The sequence below is a fragment of the Antedon bifida genome, chromosome 7, assembly GCF_963402885.1.
Source record: "Antedon bifida chromosome 7, ecAntBifi1.1, whole genome shotgun sequence".
In the NCBI taxonomy this organism is placed as follows: domain Eukaryota; kingdom Metazoa; phylum Echinodermata; class Crinoidea; order Comatulida; family Antedonidae; genus Antedon; species Antedon bifida.
In genome coordinates this window covers 18644742-18672157 of record NC_136232.1, presented here as the reverse complement: position 1 = coordinate 18672157, position 27416 = coordinate 18644742, and the positions used below count along the sequence as shown (strand labels likewise).

The 27416-nt window shown below is 33.9% G+C and overlaps 2 protein-coding genes across 4 annotated transcripts in view; one reads left to right on the top strand and one right to left on the bottom strand.

Moving 5' to 3' along the window:
• LOC144847770 (uncharacterized) overlaps positions 1-8940 on the top strand; it is a 42352-nt gene extending 33412 nt beyond the window's left edge. Inside the window, exons 11-16 of the mRNA XM_078704283.1 lie at positions 314-379; positions 1065-1208; positions 1651-1722; positions 2672-2925; positions 3361-3639; positions 4172-8940. Coding sequence (XP_078560409.1) covers positions 314-379; positions 1065-1208; positions 1651-1722; positions 2672-2925; positions 3361-3639; positions 4172-6093 — 2737 coding nt within the window. The 3' untranslated portion in view covers positions 6094-8940. The remainder of the gene's footprint in view (positions 1-313; positions 380-1064; positions 1209-1650; positions 1723-2671; positions 2926-3360; positions 3640-4171) is intronic.
• Positions 8941-12607: 3667 nt separating this feature from the next.
• Positions 12608-27278, bottom strand: LOC144849248 (protein lin-9 homolog). Of its 3 annotated transcripts, none has more exons than XM_078706319.1 (15): positions 27223-27278; positions 25553-25638; positions 24816-24959; positions 23947-24083; positions 23066-23191; positions 22447-22610; positions 21809-21942; positions 21061-21146; positions 20539-20674; positions 20100-20180; positions 19806-19931; positions 15432-15611; positions 14762-14856; positions 13949-14058; positions 12608-13724 (listed from the first exon to the last, which is right to left on the bottom strand). In XM_078706319.1, the coding sequence occupies exons 1-14, from the start codon at positions 27242-27244 to the stop codon at positions 13953-13955; spliced, it is 1623 nt and encodes a 540-aa protein (XP_078562445.1). In that variant the 5' UTR covers positions 27245-27278; the 3' UTR covers positions 12608-13724; positions 13949-13952. The 3 variants fall into 3 exon arrangements, with proteins under 3 accessions (XP_078562445.1, XP_078562446.1, XP_078562447.1); XM_078706320.1 differs by having other exon boundaries at positions 12608-13706; XM_078706321.1 differs by having other exon boundaries at positions 12608-13680.
• Between the last annotated feature and the right edge of the window lie 138 nt (positions 27279-27416).

The window sequence follows — 27416 nt, the reverse complement described above, 5'->3', positions numbered from 1 at the left end:
TCGAACGGAACGTTTAGTCTTTTGTGTACAGTATTACATTAGAACTGCTTGCGCTCCAGGAGGCGCTATCACTCGATTTACTGAATATTGATCCTTCATTTATGGCATGATATAACAGCAGTTAAAATTCTACAAGAACGTATACTAGTATTTGACAAATTCATGATTTTACGGAAATACCCTAAAGTAGTAGGATTTAGTATAAGATCATACTATTTATATAATAATATTATATAATAAATCCGCTACTCATTCTAAACGATCAAGTGTTAATGATTAGTGACTTGATTTATTTCATTCTATTTGAATACAGAGAATTGCATTATAATAACATCAAAATGATACCCGATCTTTCTGGATGTACAAGTTTGAAGATGATGTAAGTTTAAAGATATCGTTAATTTTAATTAAGAGTTTTTGAATACGTCGACATGTTTTTGTTGTTATCATTCAGTAACTCCGATAATTAGAACTTTAAATAGTATATACAATTAGATGAAGGGTAAACGACTTAAAATGTGAGTCAGAGGACAGCATGAAATGCGACCTCGATATTTAGCCGGCTCTAATAACGTGTCCACAGTTTGTCTATAAGTGATCAGATGAAGCACTTGAAGCCCTTGAGATCCGCAACCTAACTTTAAACACTTGTAAACATTGGAGTTTACATAGTTTACATATTAAATTGAAGCAGATGAACAATGATTATGTATTCATTTGATCGTACTAGAATACTACTAATCCTCAACTTTCTAAACTGAAACAAAATATGAATAACTATAGGCCTACAATTCATTATATAATAAATGGTAAGAAAAAAAGTAAAGAGCCGCCGTGTAAAGTCACACTTGATAACTTGAAGATACTGCAGTAGCCCTACAAGGGGTAATCGGCTGACGAAACTCTGATCTTGACTCGACTTTATTTTTTATCAAGGCTTTCAACAAGAAAGTTTAATTTTAATGTCATTCTGTTTGTCTATAAACCACAGCTGCTTATGTTATACAGCACAAATAATACATTAATTACGTTTTTTATGATAGGTTTTAATTATTCTTTTGTAGAAATTTGGGTAAGAATGCTATAACCTCATTAGACAACTCGCCTTTCAAAAATCTGAAGAATTTGCAAGACTTGATTTTACATAAGAACAAGATAACGCACCTTCGAAATGATTCTTTACAGGGATTGGAAAATCTGTTATACTTGTAAGTTAACGTTATGAATATTATTTCTTTAATTTGTTACACAAAACTGATTCAGCTGACTTCAGATCTGTTTTCAGATTGCTAGTGAGAGTATTTAAATCCATTTCAATTTATTCAAAGAGCCATCCAAATTGGAGAGAAAATGAAGAAATCAATTGAATCAATATCAAACCATGTTAAATGTAACATAACAAGAATTTCAGAAACTAGAAAATAATAGTAATAAGAAAATAAATGTAACGTCCTTCTGATTAGATGTTTAGCAAGTTACCTTTTGGTACCTGAATCGTTTGATCGTTTGTACAAATTGTTTATTGACAATTATTTTGATAACCAGTTTGATCTAGTTTTTGCATGCTAACTGGTCAGAAGAATCCTCGATAAAATATTCAAATTCAAGTTTACAGTTTTTAACAAACTTCAATATTGTTTTTATTTTCAGAGATATGAGTAACAACTCAATTGTACACATTGACGAAGGCACCTTTGTTGCAACAAAGAATTTAAACGATTTGTAAGTGTTATAATAATTAAAACAACGCGTTTAAAATGTGCTACTAGTGTATAATCACAAATAACTGAACAATTTTCAAGTTTTTAGTCGCGTGGACGCGACTCTATAGTTCACTATGTCGGTCGGTCGGTCTGTCTGTCGGTCTGTCTGTCGGTCCGGTATCACTATGCGTTTTATCGCTTTCTGACCATATCAGTTTAATCTAGCTAAGTCAATTTTTCACAGTATATTCCTTATGGCCAGGAATCGATGTGGTTATGTTTTCACGGTGCGCAATAAAAATAAAAAATTACGCGGTCTACGCACGATTTAACGAAATCACGTTTGTAATCATATCTTCACAACCATGAATCACAATTATGTAAAATTTAGTACTCATAAATTTCAGGGCATAAATCATCATATGGCAATACAATTACGTGCGTAGCGCATGTAACGCATGCGTACGCGCGCTTAAAATTTTCAAAATTTATTTTCGATGAAATAAGTTTCAGGCAATTTTAAGCGTTTACAAAATTGCCACGAGTGCGCAGATGTTTGCGCGCGCACTGCGCGTTAAATGTTATAGCGCACTCTTTTTGCCCGATTTCTGTTTTCTTGACTTACTTTTCAACTCGAAATTACGTTATACGAGCACGTCAAAAGTGACAGGCTACGCACGTGTAAATTAAAAAAATATAAATGTTTTTAAACATTTCAACATTTTTAAACATGTTCAGTAATTTCGGTCAGTTGGTAGGTTGGTCGGTCGGTCTGTCTGTCGGTCTGTCGGTCTGTCTATCGGTCCGGTATCACTATGCATTGTAGCACGCGACTTAATGGCTGTTGGCCTTGTTATTATTTTTATTCATGATTTAGCGATTGAATATGTTACAATCTTCCAAAATGATTTGTTAATGGAAACTATAATTATGACGTTATCCTAAACATTGCAAACATTAATTCACAGGAACCTTGCGAACAACGAATTCCCAAAATTTCCCAGCATAGGTTTTGATTCACTTATCGAATTGAAGGTGGCATTCAACGAAAAACTACTGGATTTTCCACCGAAGGAAAGCTTTCCGGCTTTACTGACTCTAAGAGCGGCTTCGGCATACCATTGCTGTGAATATTTGAATAAACAAGTGGATCCGCTAGAACTGGAAGAAGAATATTCTTGGCTTGGGGGACACGAAAACGCTACAAACTGGTCTAATTATGGTTAGTATTGTACTTATTTTGTTGTTGATATTTACCTCACTGTATAAATGTATTGAATTTGATCAAGGTACAGTGTATAAAGTGTACTCGATCAAGCACAAGCGAGACAGTCTCTCTATTACTGTATATGCCTACATTAGCAACCTCGACACACAATTACAGTAAAGTTAAAACACTGATATAACGCCATGTAAGTTTGTGTTGGTACTAGTGTAGAACAGCGTAGGCCTAAGATCAGCGTTTTAACGAGTGCGTAACATCGCTCAGAGCAGGGAAGGGTGAATGTATATGGTACTCTTCCCTGCACAGAAGGCACAGAGTTTCTCAAGTTATTGTTTTTTTATTATGTTGTTATATTCCAGTCGGGTTTTTATATTTTTGTCTGGTCCAGCAAAAGAATTCTGTTAAAATCAATTAATTTCATTTTGTCTATAGGTAATTATGTGTATAAGTCTTTCTACGATAGTTTCATGAGTTACTATGAACCATCGTATGAAGGGACCTACGAATCGGATTATGGACTATCAAATCCCACCACACTCGAAGAAGATTCTCTCTTTGAAGATACACTTAAACGTGTGGGTGACGTAATACACAATAATATGGACGAAGACACGGTCAATATGGATAATTATGATGGATCCATGAATCGAGAATATTCATCTGCGATTGAATTTACAATAGAGAACATTGTAGATTGCAAGCCTATGCCAGGTTGGTAATCATACGATATTCCAAATTAGATTTCTAGTACTGTACTGCATATCCATATCATTATGACTTTTCCAGTATCATATACAAATTCCGATGCCTATATAATTGAGGTTAAGGGTTTATTTAAGGGGTCTATGATACAGGCGTAAATGTGAAACGGAAGTTGCCTATGATACTGGACAGGGAAATGTGAGGTTATAACGACAATTATTATCTTGCCCACTTTATCATTCGACGCCAGCTGAACACATTTTCACAATTCTAAAATGTTATTTCCAGTGCGTCAGTTTAAAACGGTTTTCATATTCTCGTTGTGTTTTCACCTCTGCGGCCAGCAAATCACAAAACACAAATCTTGCATCAGCATCAGTGTGTACTTATATGAATTTTATTTCCAATTCTCTGGAGGGTCGGAACCGAAAAATAATTTACTTTCATCTCACATTGCCTTCTGGTTGCTATTGTGTCACCGCATTCATATCAACCCGTCAAATCAAAGGAGTTCTAATAACTAATTATTGTTTACTTCCAGATCCATTCTGGCCTTGTGAACAACTGTTGGGATCATTGCTGCTACGTATTGGAGTTTGGATTGTCTTCATAACTGCTATTATCGGTAATGCAACGGTAATCTTCGTGATTGGTACAAGCAGAACAAAAATGGATGTACCACGGTTTCTTGTTCTTAATTTAGCCTGTGCTGACTTTGCGATGGGAGTATACATAGGAATATTAGCAATAGTCGACGTTATGACGATGCACGAGTTTCGGGAACACGGTCTTCATTGGCAGAGAAGCAATGGGTGTAATGGTGCTGGGTTTATGGCTGTTTTCTCAAGTGAATTGTCAATTTACACTTTAACCGTTATTACTTTGGAAAGATTCTATGCTATACGTCATGCAGTTAATCTTAACAAACGTTTGAAGCTCCGAACAGCTGTTGTTGTCATGGTATTCGGTTGGATATTCGCTCTGGTGTCGGCGAGTCTTCCTCTGATTGGCATCAATAATTACCATCGTTATTCTGTCTGTCTCCCGTTTGAAACCCGTGACATTACAGCTTTAACTTACATTGCTACTTTGATGATATTAAATGGATTTGCCTTCCTTGTCATTCTATTGTGTTATCTGAGTATTTATCTTGCAATTCGTGGTTCTCATGCCTGGAACTGTAATGATTCGCGAGTAGCTCAGCGGATGTCGCTTCTCATCTTTACTGACTTTATTTGTTGGGCGCCCATAGCGTTTTTTAGCCTTACCTCAGCGTTCGGATTGCATATCATAAAAATTCAGAGTGCCAAATTTTTAACAGTGTTCATACTACCAATAAACTCTTTCTTCAATCCATTTCTTTATACTATATTTACACAACATTTCAAGAAGGATCTCAAGAAGATGTTACAGCGCTTCCTCTGGATACCGACACCAAAGATTCAGTACAACAATCGCTCAGCAAGTCACAGCGTTGGAAGACGCATGTCTCCAGCAAGCCATGACATGTCAAAGAGGTGGCATCATGAAAGTGACTCTGGATTAGGAAAGAGCCATCATGGTGAACCTCCAGTAGTGATTGTTTCAGTTCCTCTTGATCAACGGCAACATACTCCCAGATCAAGCCCTCAGTGCGCATCAACCGGTAGACCCAGAAGTCGTTTGGAGAGCGAGAGTACTATAGCAACAAGAGTTACTATAGAAAGTCGTCTGTCAACAACCATGCAAGATTCGTCCTGTTTTGAGACTTCCGATGACGAAGACGTACGAATGAATCGACGACGCAGTTCGGCAATGCCATTAATGCAAACATCACATGAACCGCAAATTACAGAAGAAGACGTCACTAAAATGTCTCCACTGACCCGACTTCGACACTTTTCTTTGTCTTTGTTGTCACCTCGAAGCGCAGATAAGACGCACGAAGCAAAACATAAACAGTCAATTGGTTCGATTGATTCAGAAGTAGACCAGTATAGTCCATCAGTATTCTCACGGAAACCAATCCGCAACGCACGTTTATTTGATATCCAGGGTCCCTTTGAACGATCACGTGGGTCTTCAGAAGGCAACTGTTCTCCGACATCAGATTGGGATAACTTAGAAATTCGAACAAGAGCCAATTCATTACCAGAAAAAGGTAGAGCTGGTTCTTTACGGTTCAAATCGCCTCCATCGACGTTAAAAATCAGAAAGGCAGGTGCTGCCAAGGGCGAAATGCATCGACATCCTAGCGAGATCCAACATCTTCTTCCACCAAGTGAGCTTCCTTCACCTCCATTGGCAAAACGACACACAAACAAAGTGTGTCCATCGACATCAGCGGAGTCTGTTTGGCAGAGGCGGCCTAACGACATTTCAATCCTGCAATCTCAAATGATAAATTCGCAGTCTCCTCCATTCGCAGTGAGTACAAGAGAAACAATGAGAAGACTGGATGCCGCAAAAGAAACAACGTTATGAGGCATTCTGTATAACATGGCGCATGCGTAGTATACGCAGTGCGTTGGATACAAACTGTTTCTCTGTTTATAAATAATAAGGCATTCCCAGCGTTGTGAGAATTACTACCTCTAATAATCATTGGTACTTCATCATCTCTATCATTATTTATTATACAAATAATTATATTTATATATCATCCATCAGAAATGTAATTCTGTCCCTTCAAACAAAAATGATTATTAGGATTTGTGTTATTAGCAGCTGTTTTTTTTTCTATACACAATGGTAGGAATATTTTCAATAAACACTCGCCTCACCGACCCAAAACAAATATATATTTTTGATAAATAAGAATTATTGTCTCTTAAAGTTTGACTTTTGTCTATAAGTTCGCTCTCTCAAACTAGTTGTGCTCAATATTGTTTAAAAAACCCCAGAAAAGATCAACAGACAATATTATCTTTGCTTTTGGGTCGAAAGTTGTATTACAACAAAACAAAATTAGTATAATTTTGTAGACGGCAAAGTAATTTTAATTACTTTAATTATAATGTGTTGATCACATGTTAAAGGATTAAACTGAAATGGACAAGGCAGCAGGTGCTGACTAAATGTTCATGTATGACATATTTGCATAAGGAAGTCGATGATATTATACAGTAATTTAATTATAATATATTCGATATAAGATCTTGTATACAGTATTAAACATGGTATCTTTCCAATTAAAATGTTATACCTTGGGACCAATCAGTGATAATAGAGGCATAATAAACAACATGAAAAATTGTATAGGCCGATTATATCTCATCTAGAGGCGATGAAGGTGGATATACTTCAGTAAAATATCAAATATCTTATTGTAGAGTTCTGCCTATAATTGTGGATTTTATGCCAATAGTATTATACTTACTGTGCCTATTGTAGACACAGACAAGTATTAATTATTATAAATTGGAAGATACTAGGCCTAGTTGATAACATGTTTATAACATATTTTAATTATCATTATATATACTTATAAATATGTAGAAACATCTTATAGACATACAGTAACATGTAATATACGTCACGTTTATAATTTTATATATATATAAAATATAAAAAATTAAATATATTATTAAACGAAAAAAAATTATATGTATGGATAATGTCAAATAAAAGCTGTAAAACGAATCTATTTTGATGACGTTAAAATAGAATATAGTTTGATATATTGTGAAGTTAATTAAGTTTAAATTATAAGATATATATTATAACATTGTACATTTTATATCATTATTAAAGTTGTGTGAATTGATTTTGTGAGAAAATGAGTTGAGTGCATAAAGTAAAGAAATAGGCCTATATTAGCAAAAATTTGTTTTGTTAAATATTAATACTACAGTAGATTTCAAAAGCCACAATCTATAATTGATCTACAAAAGCACATTTATTTACTGGAAACTAACGCGAATAACATAATGTTGTGTAGACAGACATTATCATTGTTTGGTTTATCTATGCAATATTAGGCGGCCGTATTGTTTTTTATTGTTCTGGTACCTCGCTGTGTACTCGTTCAGTGTAGACTTGAAGCTTGTTTTCCATTAGGACGCAAGGATCTAAGCACAACGCAAGTAATTTGACCAATCACAAACAATTGATTATTAAAACTTACGCTTGTCATTGGTCAACAAGCTTGCGTTGTGTTTAGTTCGTTGCGTAGCGTCCTACGATAACTTGATAGAATCTATATAAAATAGGTTATGGTCATTTTGTGAGACAAAATAATAACAGTATCAGTATTAAATTTTTATCATAAAAATTAGGCTACCGACGGTTTTATATTTTATAAATTAACAATCAAATGTATTAATGTAAACTAAGACTATTGTACGTTATTGTGTTTCGACAACTTTTAATACCAACAGTTGTTGAAGTTTTATCAAACACGTTTCCAAATTAATCCCATAATTACCGCATATAATGGTAAAATTGACGTCGCACCAGACCATATTTAGAAGATAGTCTAATATTAGGTTGTTATAGTTGCAAATTATGAATATTATTATACCATTTTTAGTCAAATTGTCTAAAACATAATTTGTCGTCATCTTTGATACTCTATGTATACCTGTAAAGTAATTTTTTTACCAGCTTTGTACAAAAATGCTTTTCTAAATAGTTAACATATTAAACATTATTTAGGGTTTTTATAATAATCGTATAACGTATAATTTACAATGAATGTACGTACCATGTGACCAAAGACTATTGCAGCTATTATACTGAATTGGTTTGTTTTTACATGGCGAATGGAAAATCATACATCTTAAAACATGGGTCCTACTAATATTAAGCTCTGTTAAGTGCTACGCGCCGGGCTTAAAAATGTAAATTATACGAATCAGGATATTTAGACTGCGATATATTATAACTGTATAATTAATATTGTATACACGTAGCACTTAACAGGGCATAATGTTTTAAACATGTTTTAATCCTGGACTACCGTACTGATAGCGCTTAGCAGGGCTGGGTAGGAAACTAAAATAATACCTTCGATATCTTAGGTGCAATGGAATCCCACTATGGATTAGTGAAATGGGAATGTTCTAGGTAGACTTCCCACATAATAATACTAATAAGTAGTAATTTTGATTTTGTTTTACCTTTGGAAATGTTATTAAAAACAAAATACAGTTTGCTTTTGATTAGATGACGAATTATCAATGTCACATATGACCAAAGTTAAATTTGGGGATTTTGTTTGTTTTAATATTATTTTATAGCCTAATGAATAATCTTGTAAACATTCTTAACGTAGGCCTAATTGTAAGGATTATTAATAAAAACAAATGTGGTGTTTCTATGTAAAAGTATTGTGTAAATAAATAAAATAATTATTGAATATATTATTATGTGTCTTGTTTATTTATAAGATATAACGACTTTCGTCTGATGAGGGTAGCTAGCACATTCATTTGTTTACAACGACTGTGATGAACCATACAATTTCGAAATATCCATGGGTGAACCAGCAAATGCACTGCTTTCCCACCCCCCCCCCCCCCCAAGTATAGCAATTGTACAGCTATTGGTTTGCTATTTGTGGCAATATCAAGTATAGCAATTGTACAGCTATTGGTTTACTATTTGTGGCAATATCAAGTATAGCAATTGCACAGCTATTGGTTTGCTATTTGTGGCAATATCAAGTATAGCAATTGTACAGCTATTGGTTTGCTATTTGTGGCAATATCAAGTATAGCAATTGTACAGCTATTGGTTTGCTATTTGTGGCAATATCAAGTATAGCAATTGTACAGCTATTGGTTCGCTATTTGTGGCAATATCAAGTATAGCAATTGTACAGCTATTGGTTTGCTATTTGTGGCAATATCAAGTATAGCAATTGTACAGCTATTGGTTTACTATTTGTGGCAATATCAAGTATAGCAATTGCACAGCTATTGGTTTGCTATTGTGGCAATATCAAGTATAGCAATTGTACAGCTATTGGTTTGCTATTTGTGGCAATATCAAGTATAGCAATTGTACAGCTATTGGTTTGCTATTTGTGGCAATATCAAGTATAGCAATTGCACAGCTATTGGTTTGCTATTTGTGGCAATATCAAGTATAGCAATTGCACAGCTATTGGTTTGCTATTTGTGGCAATATCAAGTATAGCAATTACACAGCTATTGGTTTGCTATTTGTGGCAATATCAAGTATAGCAATTGTACAGCTATTGGTTTGCTATTTGTGGCAATATCAAGTATAGCAATTGTACAGCTATTGGTTTGCTATTTGTGGCAATATCAAGTATAGCAATTGCACAGCTATTGGTTTGCTATTTGTGGCAATATCAAGTATAGCAATTGCACAGCTATTGGTTTGCTATTTGTGGCAATATCAAGTATAGCAATTGCACAGCTATTGGTTTGCTATTTGTGGCAATATCAAGTATAGCAATTGTACAGCTATTGGTTTGCTATTTGTGGCAATATCAAGTATAGCAATTGTACAGCTATTGGTTTGCTATTTGTGGCAATATCAAGTATAGCAATTGTACAGCTATTGGTTTGCTATTTGTGGCAATATCAAGTATAGCAATTGTACAGCTATTGGTTTGCTATTTGTGGCAATTTCAAGTATAGCAATTGCACAGCTATTGGTTTGCTATTTGTGGCAATTTCAAGTATAGCAATTGCACAGCTATTGGTTTGCTATTTGTAGCAATATCAAGTATAGCAATTGTACAGCTACTGGTTTACTATTTGTGGCAATATCAAGTATAGCAATTGTACAGCTATTGGTTTGCTATTTGTGGCAATATCAAGTATAGCAATTGTACAGCTATTGGTTTGCTATTTGTGGCAATATCAAGTATAGCAATTGTACAGCTATTGGTTTGCTATTTGTGGCAATATCAAGTATAGCAATTGCACAGCTATTGGTTTGCTATTTGTGGCAATATCAAGTATAGCAATTGCACCGCTATTGGTTTGCTATTTGTAGCAATATCAAGTATAGCAATTGTACAGCTACTGGTTTACTATTTGTGGCAATATCAAGTATAGCAATTGTACAGCTACTGGTTTACTATTTGTGGCAATATCAAATATAGCAATTGTACAGCTATTGGTTTGCTATTTGTGGCAATATCAAGTATAGCAATTGTACAGCTATTGGTTTGCTATTTGTGGCAATATCAAGTGTAGCAATTGTACAGCTACTGGTTTACTATTTGTGGCAATATCAAGTATAGCAATTGTACAGCTATTGGTTTGCTATTTGTGGCAATATCAAGTATAGCAATTGTACAGCTATTGGTTTGCTATTTGTGGCAATATCAAGTATAGCAATTGCACAGCTATTGGTTTGCTATTTGTAGCAATATCAATTATAGCAATTGTACAGCTATTGGTTTGCTATTTGTGGCAATATCAAGTATAGCAATTGTACAGCTATTGGTTTGCTATTTGTGGCAATATCAAGTATAGCAATTGTACAGCTACTGGTTTGCTATTTGTGGCAATATCAAGTATAGCAATTGCACAGCTATTGGTTTACTATTTGTGGCAATATCAAGTATAGCAATTGTACAGCTATTGGTTTGCTATTTGTGGCAATATCAAGTATAGCAATTGCACAGCTATTGGTTTATTATTTGTGACAATAACAAGTATAGCAATTGTACAGCTATTGGTTTGCTATTTGTGGCAATATCAAGTATAGCAATTGTACAACTATTGGTTTGCTATTTGTGGCAATATCAAGTATAGCAATTGTACAGTTATTGGTTTGCTTTTTGTGGCAATATCAAGTATAGCAATTGCACAGCTATTGGTTTGCTATTTGTCGCAATATCTAGTATAGTAATTGCACAGCTATTGGCTTACTATTTGTGGCAATATCAAGTATAGCAATTGCACAGCTATTTGTGGCAATATCAAGTATAGCAATTGTACAGTTATTGGTTTGCTATTTGTGGCAATATCAAGTATAACAATTGCACAGCTATTGGTTTGCTATTTGTAGCAATATCAAGTATAGCAATTGCACAGTTATTGGTTTGCTATTTGTGGCAATTTCAAGTATAGCAATTGCACAGCTATTGGTTTGCTATTTGTGGCAATTTCAAGTATAGCAATTGCACAGCTATTGGTTTGCTATTTGTAGCAATATCAAGTATAGCAATTGTACAGCTATTGGTTTGCTATTTGTGGCAATATCAAGTATAGCAATTGTACAGTTATTGGTTTGCTTTTTGTGGCAATATCAAGTATAGCAATTGCACAGCTATTGGTTTGCTATTTGTCGCAATATCTAGTATAGTAATTGCACAGCTATTGGCTTACTATTTGTGGCAATATCAAGTATAGCAATTGCACAGCTATTTGTGGCAATATCAAGTATAGCAATTGTACAGTTATTGGTTTGCTATTTGTGGCAATATCAAGTATAACAATTGCACAGCTATTGGTTTGCTATTTGTAGCAATATCAAGTATAGCAATTGCACAGTTATTGGTTTGCTATTTGTGGCAATATCAAGTATAGCAATTGCACAGCTATTGGTTTGCTATTTGTAGCAATATCAAGTATAGCAATTGTACAGCTATTTGCTTGCTATTTATGGCTATGCTATTTGTTGGCTATAGCTGGCTATTTATTGGACGCTCAAAATTGTTTTCGGTGCGCTTACGTTGCATCCCATTGGAATCCAATCCAATGTTTAGGCTTGGTTCCCAATAGGACGCAACGCAAAGATGTAAGCGCAACGTAAGCTAGTTGACTAATCAAGAGCTTGTCATTGGTCAACTCGCTTGCATTATTTGGGAACCAAGTATTAGTAATTTGGGTTGATTATAGATGATCTATTGAGTCATGATTGGTCAAATTATTTGAGTTGCGACCTAATGGAAACCACACATAAGTTTGCTGATTAAAACAAATCACTAGATGATCCCACTGAATAACAAGGATATAACATAAATCTAGCCAATGGCCACATGACAAAAAACAACACATAATGCAGTATGTGATGTAGAAAATGTTTATTGAAAAATGAGAAGTCCAAAATATTTTTCTACAATTTAATTTGACAATAATTTGATATTAAAATTTCGAAACAAACATATCTACATTATGCAACTTTAAATTAAACTAAAATCAGCATAATAATTTATATACACTTACAATGTTTAATGTACATTGTTCAATATTATTTATAACATTTGTATTGTATTTATTATTGTAATATACTGTACAGTAAATGCTTATGATTTACAAATAACTGTATTGTTGTATTTTAAATAAATGCTTTACGTGCATAACAACTCTTCTATAACAATCTGGAGCTGCTAAAAAAATAGATCACAAATCTTGAGCCTAGTCCACACTAAAGCATGGTTCTTACTAGGATGCAGCGTAACGCAACAACACAAAGTGCAGACGACAGAACAGTGCTGCGAACATTGCTACGGGAAATCAAATCAGTTTGGTTTCACGCAACAATGCAAGAACACTGGAGAAACAGAGTATTACACCTCACAGTCAAGTACGCAGGGTGAACAAGGTCAAAGTCTATGGCAACTGATGTTGATGTGCAACCAAGCAGGTTTGATTTCATGCAGGCAGAGGCAAACACAATTATTGGATGGGCATTTTCTTGTTGCATAAGTTGCATCGCTAGTGGTAACCAAACATTTCACTGTTTAGCAGGTCTTTAAATTGTTGTCTGCAGCATCATGCATCACATGTCTGTTATTTGATTGATTCAATTCACAAACATTAACTAGTTTTATGCAATTTGTTGCTGGTTTACGCTACCACTTCTTAACAAACTCGGAGTTTGCAAAATGTAGTTTACTATTGTAAGACTAGGCTTACAGTACAGCAAGCCTCCGGACCTATAGAAGCACCATTCCTATGGTACTTCGTCTCATTTTAAACATCTTGAATGCCTGCTGTGTGTTTCCATGGTTCAGGCTTTCCCTTCTCAGACCATTTGTGGAACATTTTTCTCTGGTCCGAATGGTGTTAAATTCAATACAACACAATCGTTTGTCCTAATGCCACTGTCATCTGATCTGTCCATACGACTTGACCATTTCTTTGGTTTTAATAATTGGTACATCACTCCACAACATTGCAGATCTTAAACAAATTATAAACAAAATTCAGAAATTGTATACACCTCAATTTATGCTATTATGAACACCTCTATTGTGAAATGGTATGACCTATGAACAGTATGGCATTATTTGTCATCACTATACACAAATTGTTGCTATTGATTCAGTAACAAGGTTTCACTATTTCTGACCATCATATATTAAACTCGTTCTGTTATTAATGTGTTAGTGTTTATGCAGAATTACCTGTTCAGAATGGTAGTGCACTGGTTTCTGAGAATGCGTGTAGGTTTCCCATTTGAGTCATTCCACTCTGAATATGTGCAACATGCACCTCCACATTATTCTGGAAGCACCTGTCATCATAAAGATAAAATGTTAACAATGAACTCATAACAATCAAGAAAATTACATACATTTTTTAATTGTTGAACTAATCGAAACACACAGGAGGTCCAAAGGTCACAATATTAGTGAGTTTTTAGAAGATTTCTGTTTCCAGAAAATTGGTTATTTCCTTTCGAAAATCTAACATTTTTTTTAAAAACCTAGATTCGAAATTGACAAACTATATTAATTTGAAATTTAAACATTTTACAAAACACACATGACATTTCACAAGTAACAACTGCTTACAGAGATGCCCATGTATTCAACAAAGGATTTCTTATGCCCTGTTTTGCAAATCAACAGCCACCTAACAACTGTCATTTGGATTTGTTAGTGTAAAATAATTAGCGTCACCAAAATGTAAAAAAAAAACATGTGGTCCCACGGGAAATTGACTTGTTTTTTTTACCTGAAACATGCGTTTAGGTTTTTTTTAATGACTTTATTGAAATGAAAGTTTATTGTTGATACCACTGGCATACACATGCTTAGTAGATGTTGCGCAGATGATGCAAGCTAACAATTTATTTATATAGCTTATGGTATATAGCACCAATATAGCACCCTCTATATATTTAAAATTTTTATTGCACACTATATTGTTTTATACCGCTTTCATTAAGGTAGCAGAAAATCTTTGTGACCTATAAAGCAAGATTGACTACTTACGTAAAATTTGAAGGATCAATATTATTCTTAATTTCTTGCAATGACTCATTTAATGACTGGAATCCATAGGAATTCAAATCTCCAGATGCCAGGTTCTGTTGGACAATAATAATTACAATATTATACAATATATTAATTACAATTAGCTATAAGAACATTTTTACAAAATCCTAACATATATTTTTTTCATAAGTGTCCTTTAAACCTTCAAAATGTGTTTTCTTTAGCTAATATATCTTTCTAAATCTTTTATTTGAATCAATTAAAATTACACTCAAACCAGACACCATATGTCAGGCCGTCCCCATTTTTTTAAATATCTGAGTTTCAAAACACCAGGTTTTCAGGACCTCTGCCACCAGTTATAGAACATTTACATTCATGATACCACAACGGATTTCCTCATCAAGTTTTCCTTTCTTCAAGCTTTACTCAGCCATCATCTTTATTCACCATTCCCCAGAGGATATTTGCTATGGAAGTTCTTTGGCCATGCTATATTGGTGGTGTATCATATAATTTGGGCGGTAGCACATACCCTTCGCAAAATATGTATTGTATTTACTTAAAGAATACTTGATTAATACTGTCATCATTGAGAATTTTTATCAACAATTTTGAAAGAAAGTTTTGGAAGTAGAAATCAATCTTGTAAAGTATAGAATCTCACCTTCACTTGCAACATAAGAGAGGTTAGTCTTGTTATGAGGTCATTCAAATGGCCACTCTTGACCGCTCGACCACCCAAGGCTAGATTGGCATCGTGTACAATTTGGTTCGCTTCTTGGTCGCACTTTAACTTCTGTTCTATTGGTTGATCCATTGGTTCTAGACCTTGACCGGGAGCAATCTGCAATAAAAATAGTAGCATTTTAATTTATGAAAATTGTTCTGTCCAAAGAATATGAAATAAATGTATAACCCAAGATGTCTACGAGAGAACATTCGACGCGAGCTACTTATTTATGTAGTGCATTGCTCTTTTTATCATAATTAACCATAAAATGTTTAAAACAATCAAATTTAAATTAAGGCCTCTTTCTTGGCAAGAAATTAATATTGTGCTCTAAAACCTAAAGTCTAAGAAACGTCTGCTAAAAGATTCATATATCAAACCAGGTGTGTGCACAAATTCCATAACACAACATACATTGCATTCGTAGCGTGCTTTCTTTGGAGACGTGGAATCATTACTTTTTTCTTGTGAGACATCGACATCGTTTGAGTCAACATGATCCTCCTCAAATTCAGTTGAAATGCTTGTATCATGTCCATTGCTGTCGCTAACAAAAACCTGAGTTCTTCGTTTTGGAATATAATTCTTTCTACGCTTTGATTTCATGCACAAAAGCATGCGATTGTTGGAACATATGTCTTTGGGCTTAGGCCCACAGATAATCTCTTCATCAATGTCTCCAGTCGTCAGTCCACCGCGTGAAAGCGTCTGTGGCTGCGACGACGTTGTTGGTCTCAACAGCGGCGGTGGAGCGGGTAGGCCTAGGCTACACTCTTCTTCTACTGCTTGTTCTTCGGCTATTTCAGCCGCCATACTATTTCTTACACTTCCCAATTTTTATTTATATACATATATTCAATGCAATACATATTTCTTTGTTGCTAAAATGTCCTAAACTCGTTATGCTGTTCAGTTATCCACCATCATGCAAACTTCTTTTGTTGTTGTTTTCCGCAGTCCGCACCTAACAGCAGCAATTACCAGACGTTCTCTTATCTGTGCGTCTGTATCGATCTCAATCATACTATTAGCGCGGCTATGTACAGTCTGGACGTAAGAGTATAGGCATCAGTATGGTTCCTATCATGGTGAGAGGCCTACGTGACGGCTGATTTTTTTTCTCGAATTAGATCACGTTAATTTTGATATAAAATGTTCATTTAGAACATTGCTTATATTGTATTTGTGTTTGTAAGTACTATTAAATTGTACACAATGTTTAACATCGTGTACAACAAACCAATATTGCGTAAATTATCTTGTGATTTAGGCCCAGCTACACGATTGATTGGTGACAACACAGTGCAGTGTGCATGAAATAAAACGACACTGCAGCTTAGCTAGGCCACCATATAATTGTATACAGTACATCCATGTCTACTGGGCCTGGGGTAGGCCTAGACCCTACCAGGGTAAATAAATGATGTTGGCATTTTTAATGAGAGATTTAGGTCTAGCTTAATTGACTTTTATTTGCTAGAGTAGATAGACATTAAAAGGTTTGCAGTGAGTGTGACAGGATTTAGTTTTTGATCGATAAAAAAAAATTAATACAAAAATTGCGTAGCATTTTCTATTTATTTAGTGTTTACAGTAATAATACTACTATATAAATAAAAGTCAACTCTCTGAAAACCGGAAACTTTCCTAAAACCACACTTTTCTTCCCAAATTTATTTTTACCATTAAAAATGCATTCTGAATACTGGACTTTCCAGAAAGCCAGACATTGTCAGCCCAAAGTAGTGACTGTAGTATATATATGGCATGCCAGTCATTGTTTTTAATAAACTAACTTGCTTTAATTGTATACACCCCTTTGTTTTGAATAGGTTGAAAAACAATGCCGCCACATTCAAGGATAAAATCAGAAAATAGTGAGACAAGAATATATGTAAAATTTATAAACAAGTCACCTAGAAATGTTCGAGTAATCTGGCTCAACTATCAAGGGCAACCTGTATGGCGGCCATATAACAACACAGCTGGCCTATCACCAAATCAAACTTTTAACATCTATACATATACAACGCATCCGTGGATTTTTAGGGATAATCTTACGGGTGATAAAATAGTCTATAAGGAAGGATTGACAGAAAAACAAGTGTATTATCCCAAGGAATTGGCAGAAAACCAAGAATATAATGTAACCTTGGTGTTGCCAATTTATAGCCTCAAAGAGCGGTGCCTTCAAGTGATGAGAAGACTTGTAAGACAACAATCTGTGCACTCGCTTGAAATTCCACAGACTTTAAAAGATGAAATTCTGAGACCAGTTTTTCGTATAAATGATACTTAAATGCTATTTAAAAAAATTAAAATTATTAGCAACCTTGCCACCATGATTAATTTGTAAATACTATGTAATGCTCAACATGTTATAGCTGAGGTTCTCGACACACAGCATGTGCGGGCATTTCATATGGCCCGCTAAAGATGCATTGTCTCTCAAAAACATGAAAAATTAATAAAATCAGCTTTTGAATAGGCCATTTTGTAGTTTTAATACAGTTTATCACACATGAGTAGAAAAAAACAAGTTTTCACTTATAAAAAGACAAAATGAATGATTAAATTTAACTAAAACCCTTTTAAAAATTTTTTGCTTGAAATTAGTTTTTTCAGGTTTATTCAACTGTATTATACGACATTAAAATGGCATATTCAACCAACAAATTAAATTATTTTTTTAGGGGGACAGTACAAAAAAAACTCTGCTCCATCTGGACCCCAATATTATGTGTAAAATCACACTAAAACTGCTAAAACCAATGTGTTAACATACATTTTTGTACATGTATATTAAATCATGTTTTGCAATTTATTTTCAGATATTTATTATTTACAGTACTTTCATTTTTGTTTCTTGTTCCGCTGCAGATTTTTCATTTAAAGCTAAAATTGTAATTTTGTTCAAAACATAACTACAGACATTACAATCATCATAATGAATGTTTCCTTACAAAATTGGTAATTTATTATTAGTCAAAACTTTGTGAAATAAATTGTATACATGTGAACTTACCAAATTATTGTTATTAAGTAGGCCTACAATTTACTACTGTACTGCAGGAACATGGCTAGTGTACTAGTAACTAACAATCTTAAAATGCTCTACTGCTGAGGCTAACTATATAACTCTATTTTTAGGGATCAGATACTAGTACATTTCTATTTTTTATATTCATTATTTACTTCATGGTCAAGTCAGTCCTAAAAAACTACTCTCTTGTGTAAAGATAAAAGTAAAGTATAATATAAAATAACCATTCATTGATAAAGAGTCTTTTCTTGCCAAGTTACAAAATATCCAATGCCCTACAGTAATGCCAACAGTACTTCAGCATAGGTCACATGATCAGGTGTGGCCATAATAACAATTACTATTATTATACTATAATGAAATTGAAAAGTTGTGCGCCCTAGACTAACTTCCTAAGTCATCATACAGTCCCAATAATTGGACTATAAATCAGCCTACTGTATGATTTACAAACTGAAAGAAATGAATGCACATGACAGGATGTGCTATTGTATACTTACCAATCCAATAATCTTGGAAAAATCTTACAGTACATGAAGTCAATGAAGCATTTATTGTTTACAGAAAAAAATGTAATGCTTCAAAATGGAAATGACTGTGTCCACCATGACAAGACTTTCTCTTCTTGAAAACAAACCAATCTCTATGCCCCAAGACGTTTATTGTTTATAGGAAGGTTATTAAAGAGGATGGTGTTTATCGGGGTTCATTTATACACTTTGAGTGAAAGGCTCTTTTTCAGAGGCAAACATTTAAATTTTCAAAAACCAATTTCTAGGGCTTTAAAAACAATTGAATTTTGCAAACAATTTCATAACTTTCTAAAACCTGTAGTTTATTCAAGAGAGGATGGGGTGGGGGAAAAGACGCGTTTATTTAATTTGACATTGATACGGTACATCTTACATAAAACATTCCTAATTGTATTCCAAGTCTGGAGAAAACTTGTTTATAGTAAAGGCCAATTTACACAGACAAGTGGTAACAGTAGGTGCTAAACGATAAGCAAAAAATAAATAGAATCTATGTTATTTCATATGACCATTTACACAAATCACGGAGCAGGCGGGCGTTGAGCGAAAAAGCGCTCAGAATATATACAGGTTCTATGTGGGACAAGCCATGTGGTTTTCCACTTACCTTTAGTTACCACTTGTCTGTGTAAATTGGCCTTAAGTTTTCATCCACAAGGCCATATAGTATTACAAATTAAAATCAAGGTTAACTGTAAAATCATAGCAAAAATTAGTAAAATTACTACATACCTCTTGACAGTACTCTTGGACACCCAGTAGATATCGGTTCAAGTCTTTGTTCAATCTCTCTAATTCCAAGACATTGCTAGCATACATCCTTTTGAATTCCATCTCTATCATGATTTCCATTGATTTCTAAAACAATACAATAAACAATTAAACAAATCAAATAGCAAAACTGCAGTTGTGTTTTATTACTGTAAAGTGCAAAAGTACATTTAGGTTGGCATTTATCAATACTTGCTTTTTGTGCATAGCTTACTCTAGATTACAACTTTGCATAAATATATTCAATATCTTTACCTGTCTTTCAGCCTCTGCATTCATTTCTCGTAACTTCTGAATTAAATCCTTTTTATGGACCAAAATTTTTGATAATTTAGTCTGAAAAAAACAAAATAATAAGTTGGATTGAAATAAAAAAAACTATTTTTGCAATATAACTAAAGCCTAGACAAAATTTTGGGATTTATAGGTTTAATTTGGTATTTTATACAAGAATGTTATTGCAAATTTTCTAAAAGCTATTAGGTTTGTGAGTGAAGTCTAAGAAACCCCAATCTTCATACCATTCGAACAAATACATGACTTACGACTTACAGGATGGGAAACCCATGCTTACTAAGTAAGTTACCAAGTCCCATACAAGACTGTATTGGTCTGGAACTTTGACAGGATTTGGATCCATGACCTTAGGATTGGTAAGCAATCACCACCAAATCACAATTAGTGCTAAACTTACCACAAAAAGTAAAAATTTGATAGGAAAACCACCAAGTTTCTTTTCTTTCATTGCCTGGAACTTGCCTCTCATTGGTGACAGACTCATAACAGGGTCATGCTCTAGACCAGGTGATTCCAATAGACCAGCTGTTATTCTGAAAATTACATCAAATCAAAACCTTAATTTATAAAAACAAAATATAACACTTACTATATAACGGTTAAATAAATTACTTTCGTTTGATTGGACGATTGTGGGTCACACGATCATGAAATAGTACTTTTTCCATGTACAAACAAAAATCTTCTCGCATACGAAAACAAAACTGAAATCCAATAGCAGCATCGTCAGTTGTTACAGGAACGGAAGCAGCGACACACATGACGCGATCTCTCATTGACAACAAGATCAGAACAATGATAATGACAATAATTTACACCAAAAAAAAGTACTATTACATGATCGTTTAATAGTAAGTACTATTGCACACCATGTGCCAAAATCGTCAAATCAAATGTTGTACTCTATCAATAAACTGACCTTGATGGAGAGAAGAAGTTTGCCCTTGGTCTGTTGTAGTTCTTTGTAAATGAAGATAGAGGAATTGTTTCTTGTTCTTCATTGCCCTATGTAGAATAAACACAAACAGTTGTGGTATTTAATGCAAAGATACATTTTTGGCTACCAGTGACAAGTTCACTTTTGATCAGTAGACAAGTTAAGAAAAACAGAAAATTGTGGGTCATCCCATTGATGTATGGCAATCCATTGTTTTATAACACACCTATTTATATGTAATAAATAAAGTCCTCAGAATGTGGCAGCGGAGTTGAAACATTACAGAAAAAAAAACTATATGGCCCATTTATACTACGATCAACAATAAGTAGATATACATACAATTTTTCTACAGTTTTCATCCTAGTAGATCTATAGGATAACAATTTATGCTGTTGGTGAAAATAATATTTTTAAAAATCTAATCAAATTACACCATGATCAATAAGAAAAATAAAAAAATGTTACAATATTAACTCCATCTGATTGAGTTTGTGAAAACATTATTTTCATTAAAGAAAGCATAATAGATATCCTACAGTTCTAAGTTGAAATTTGTTGATTTTGTTTTCTGTAGGAAAAGTGTATATCTAGTTATCGTCGATTATTATCATTGTAGTATAGATGGGCCTTAAAGGTCGGTTTTTGAATATGTACAGTCAGTGTGGCACATGATGTGAATCAACCAATCAAAAAGGAAGATTACATTTTTTATTGATACTGTACTTACCAGCACTTCCGTATCTGGGATAGTGTGAATTCCAAGGCTAGGCCTGTCAAAGGTTATCCTATAGGTTGCATTTGCGGGATCAACTGCATCGATTTGGCCAGTGAATAAACCATCCACGGGTGACCGAAGTCGGGCTAAAAAAATCAAAGAATTTGAATACTTTTACAAAACTTTGTTGTACAGTACAGTGATGAGATTACAAATCAGTGACCCTTCTATTGTTAGTAGTTGAATAGAGATAATAACATGGACAACAAACAAACAAGTTTCAACATGTTGCTCTAAATTTAGCCTGGAAGAGAATTCGCAACAAAAATCCTTGGAGTTATTTACAATCTGTCAATTTTTAGTATGTACTGAAATGAAAGGGTCAAGTCTACCAAACAATACACAGCTTTCGAGACTAAAAGTCATTTTAAAGCCACAAGTATGTGCAGAATTGCTGCTGCTACATAGTTGTGTGAAAACGAAAGGTCTTTATTCCATGTATAGCACATTTTGATATACAGTAGAATCTTGTCAAACTCTATTCTCTGAAAACTGGTACTCTCATAAAATATTGGTTAAACTTTAATTTTACTAACTCAAACTGAAAGTGAATTCTAAAAAAGCAGATATATTATTGTAAATACAATCACCTGTTACTTTAGTGCCAATGACTAGCTGTGAGGGTATCTCTTCTGGTAGATCTTTGAGCTCACTTGGGTCTAGTTCGTGGCTTTTTCTCTGTTGTAATAAGCGTATCTTCTGACGTTTGGTCTGCAATGCTGCCCTCTCCTCAGCAAAGAATGAAGACGAACATCTAAAAATAGAAACATTTAATTTCACCATGGTAATTACCAATTTTGTAAATATAAATTTTATACTATACTCCTATTTGAAAAAAAGCCAGTACCAATCTAAAACATCTATTGTGAGGACTAGAATGTATTTTGATGTAACACGGATATGGTTTCACACGTTTGTACCAAAGTAACAATTTATAATTGCAATTACGGTGTGAATTGGGGTATATGGGTGGTTGTACTGGAATCTCATACAAAATTGTATCAACAGAATAACATTAACATTAAATTGAAAAATGTTTTCAAGTGCTCTGTATTCATAGGTAGAATATTATAAAATCAACACACGAATTACAGGATGAATAATTGTGCTATTAATAACCTCAATCTTATTTGAGGATTTGAAGCGAGGACCTTGGGATTGTATTTCCTAATCTTGTGAAAAACTGCTTTATAAATTATAAAATGATACCTTCTAGGTTTGCCCATTAATCTTCTGATTGTGATCCATTCTATGCGTGTCAAATGGCGCGTCTTCAATTGAGGAAACGACTCCTTCAAACATACACAAAAGTCATTTTCACCTTCAAATAAAGCTCTAAATACAAGACATAAAAAGGAGTGAGCAAATTGTAATTTAGAGTCGATACACTTGATAAAGTAACCAGGACTTCATAATAAGGAGCTTCCGATTTGCGACGACCTGTAGGTCAGGTTAATTGAGGTGTCGTTGAGGTGAGGAAACTTGTCCCAATATATGTGCAGAATAAACTGACGTGACATTTTGATTGCCAGTTGTCGCAAATCAAAAGCTCCCAAATGACATTACAAAGGTAGCCTACACTAACAAGGTTAAGACCAACTTGTCCACCAATGTAATTATCATTAGCATTTTGGACACAAGGAAAGATGTTCAAAATATGCTAGCCCGTAACTAAACATTGCATTCTGAGCAAAGAACCATCAACATGAGGGAGGGCAGGTTTCACAATTTTTACCAATACAATAATAAAATCAGATACATCCATACAATTTTTTTTTTTTAAATTTAATCGTTTTTGGTTTTATTTTATTTGTTATTATTTTATTTATTTTTACCTTGTTATTTTATTACCTTCATTATTGAATTAAGAAAGTACACAATTATAACATAACATAGATAATTTACTCAAAATGTGCTCCCTCTGAGTTTATGCAAGGCTTGGTCACCCACACTTAGCCCAAACTTTACCACTGGTATGTTGTATTACACCCTCAATATATTATGTAAAAAAGATTTTTAGCGGCTATTATAAACCTATTTGATTTCAACTTTGTAAGGTTCAAAATTACAAAATGATGAAAGAAGCTTACTTGTCCAAATTTGAGTAGAACCATTCATATATACACCATTTGTATGCCTTAGGCAACTTAAGCAGATTCTTTAAACGTGTACCAAGATTCTGAGCAGCTCGTTTATCAGGCGTACTCAACACATTTCCACCAGTCCTCTAATAATTAAAAATAAGTATAAACAATATCATATTTTATATAATATTTAAACCATGAATAAATTGAAACAGTGCCTGTTTCTGCTGAAAATTCTCAAAAGAATGGTATTCTGCAAAATCAGTTTTTATTAAAAAGATAGAAAAAAATTGCTTAACAGAAACAATTTTTAAAACTGGTAATGTGATGATCGAGACCGGAATCAATTGGGGTTTTTAATCCTGTATTTTTTTTTGTTATGTAGTGTACCGGTACCTGTGCTGGCAAGAAAATACGGTATTTAATTCTGTATTCTCTTGCATTAGTCATAAACCAATATTGCTTAAGCAAAATACTTGTAGGAGAAGAGTCTGACGGCCCAAAACAACATGGCGGAGTACAGTGGAAAAAGAGAGAGAATATCTAGGACCTCTAAAGCATATGAACTTAATAGATAAATAAAAGAATATGTGCACTACTGTATATAAATTATTATTATATAGGACATGGAACTAAGCAAAAAACAAAAATCGCCACGGACAGAACCAACTGGAAAATTGCCACTGCAGCCTTATGGGCCACAAAGCCTGTAACTATAGATAATTAGTGTGTATGGTTTTTTTGCATGAAACAGCTACAATTTTAAATTTATCATCCATAACCATAACATTTTCAGTATTCATTCAATATGGTTGAAATATTTTTCTAAGTGTGTTAAACCCTAACCCTATACTTTATAGAATAGTAAAACTTACCGCACGCCTTTCTCTTGGTCTTGGTGTAACAATTTTCAGGGGCGTAGACTTTGACCTTTTGCTTGGTGATGAACGCAGAGATATAGCTGATGTATCTTCATAGTCATCAAAAATTAATCTGTTTCGTTTTCGGATTCGTGGTGGCTAAAGAAAAAATAAATAAAACAGAGTTACCTTTTATTCGAAATATACATATTGTATTGTACTGAAGTTAAGGTTCATACATTATTATGCAGGCCATGCAAGTGTGCTACATATTGAACAGATAATCAAATTCAGAGTCATAAAGATACAAACTGCACACTGTGCTGTAGGTGTGCAGCTTGGATCTTGATGTAAAGTTTACCAATGTACTGTAGGCATTTTTGGAGTCTGTTAGGTGAGTGACTGCACTCACACACCTCAAAAGACAGGGCTTCTGAATGAACTGTTTTTTACTGTACACTTTTTCTTACTGTATGCAATGCACAGTTCTAAATTTAAAATCATAATTACAATCCAGTAATGTTTAAAATTAATTTGGTTGTGCGTAATGCCATGCAGTTTCCACTCCTGTGGAAAATTTCAAAATCAGGATGTTTATCATATACGAAGGCGGTGCTGCATTTTACGATTATTACATAGAGTAGAGAGGGTGCATTTAACATTTTCAAATTAATGCTACAAACTTGAAAAAGTTGGCAGTTAGTATAAAACTTTATACATTGTACTCCTCACACATGAAATAAGTTACTTACCCTGCGAGGACTATCCTCCTGTGATGAAGATGGTGATGGTTTATTTTTACCAGCACTTCGTAGACTCATTAATGCCTCTGCAGAGTCTGTGTGAAATTAAAAAAACAAAAGGGTGAATCTCAGTCAATGTCAAATCAACCAGAGCTTTCAGCACAATCGTGTCAGAATTTGACAAAACTCCACAAATATGATCCGTTATGCGAAAACCCAGCTCGTCAATTCGAATCAGTGTTTACTTTGTATATGAATGGGGTCATACTAATCAATGTCCAGTTTTATGATAATATGTTAAAGACATGGTGTCAGATGAAATCGGTCGCGATTAAATCAACATCCAGTATTTTGTATGGAGCGCTGCTAGATACTGTACGCTTTTTATAATATTAGTTACGTTTGATATCGGCCACATTTTATATTGGTCGCGCTAATTTGGATAGATACTAGATACATTTTATCGGCGTTTCTAGGTGTCACTGTTTTTAATGAAAACGCTCATTATGTTTTTAGTTAATTTTGAATATAGAAATTCTAATTAATACAACTGACATTTTTTAAAACCTTGATCGATTGGTATTATTTTTTTAATACAGTAAATAGAAATGTTCATCTCCTATTTTATAATAATTTGTGTTTTCATTTTATCTTTACAGGTTTCAATGAATTGTAATGTGTTCCTTTTTAGAAAATCGTTAAAAAAAATGTTTTTCTTATTGTGCAAGTTTTGAAAAGATTGGCATGCCACTGTTTTAGTTAAGTTAATATTAAAAAAATAAAAAATAAACAATTTAATTATTGATTTATTTAACCAAATAAAAAATATCAACATAAATTAAATAATCTAGTTCTAGTTCCGTCACCGATATCATCAAAAGTATAGCTATGGCGGTGCACCATACAAAATGCCGGAAGTTGATTTCAAGCATGACCGATATCATCATAATAAGCCAAAGACACTAGCTAGGCCTAGAAGGTATACAATAACAATTTGTAGCACGAAAATCATCTAATAATAATATAGCAGGGACTATGTATGTCACGTGTACTCACTAGGCCTACTACCTACACTGTACAGTACTACTGTACTACGGGAATCCCTGTACTACTAACCCATAGATAGCTAGGCCTAGTTACCCTCTCTCTAGGTCTACCCAGATAGTATTTTAGCAGACTTAGATAGACCTAAGGTAGGCCTAGCCTAGGCCCTAATCTAAATAAAAGTTTTAAAAAATGTTTTTTTTTATAATAATAGGCCTAATAATAATAATTAATATACTAATTAATACTAGGGAGGCCTAGAAAGAAATAGGGGCGCCGAACTAGGCCTAGGGCCTACTTAATAAGCATAGGATATAGGGGGTTGTAACTGTATAATAGATTCTAGAAAATCAAACTAGCTTAACTAGCTCTAGGCCTAGGCCTGGACTCCTCCACTCAATCATGACATGGTCCGGCTACTTCCCAATTTTATCGCCACCAGACATCAAATCAGAACGGGTCTGGGGTCGCTAGGCCTAGCCTATAGAAAGCAATAAAGGCATTGTAAACCCTACTAAACGCATTATAAAATAATTTAAGTCTTAACTAAATATATGAAGATCCTTATGTAATGTTATACAGAGGAAATCATGCTTTAAAAGTTAATTTTAAGTTTATTGTGTGTGTATCCTTACTTTCTACCGATGTGTCCGCCATCTTGACGCGCCTATTTTCAAAGGTATTGCATTGTGGGAATGTGTGAGGTGTTCTAACTTCGACGATGTATGATAAATACTACGCAGACGTGACGGATATCGGATCAGGGAGGTGAGATATTAATAAATCCGATATATCTTCATTCTTGGATTTAAACGATTTTTAATTTATT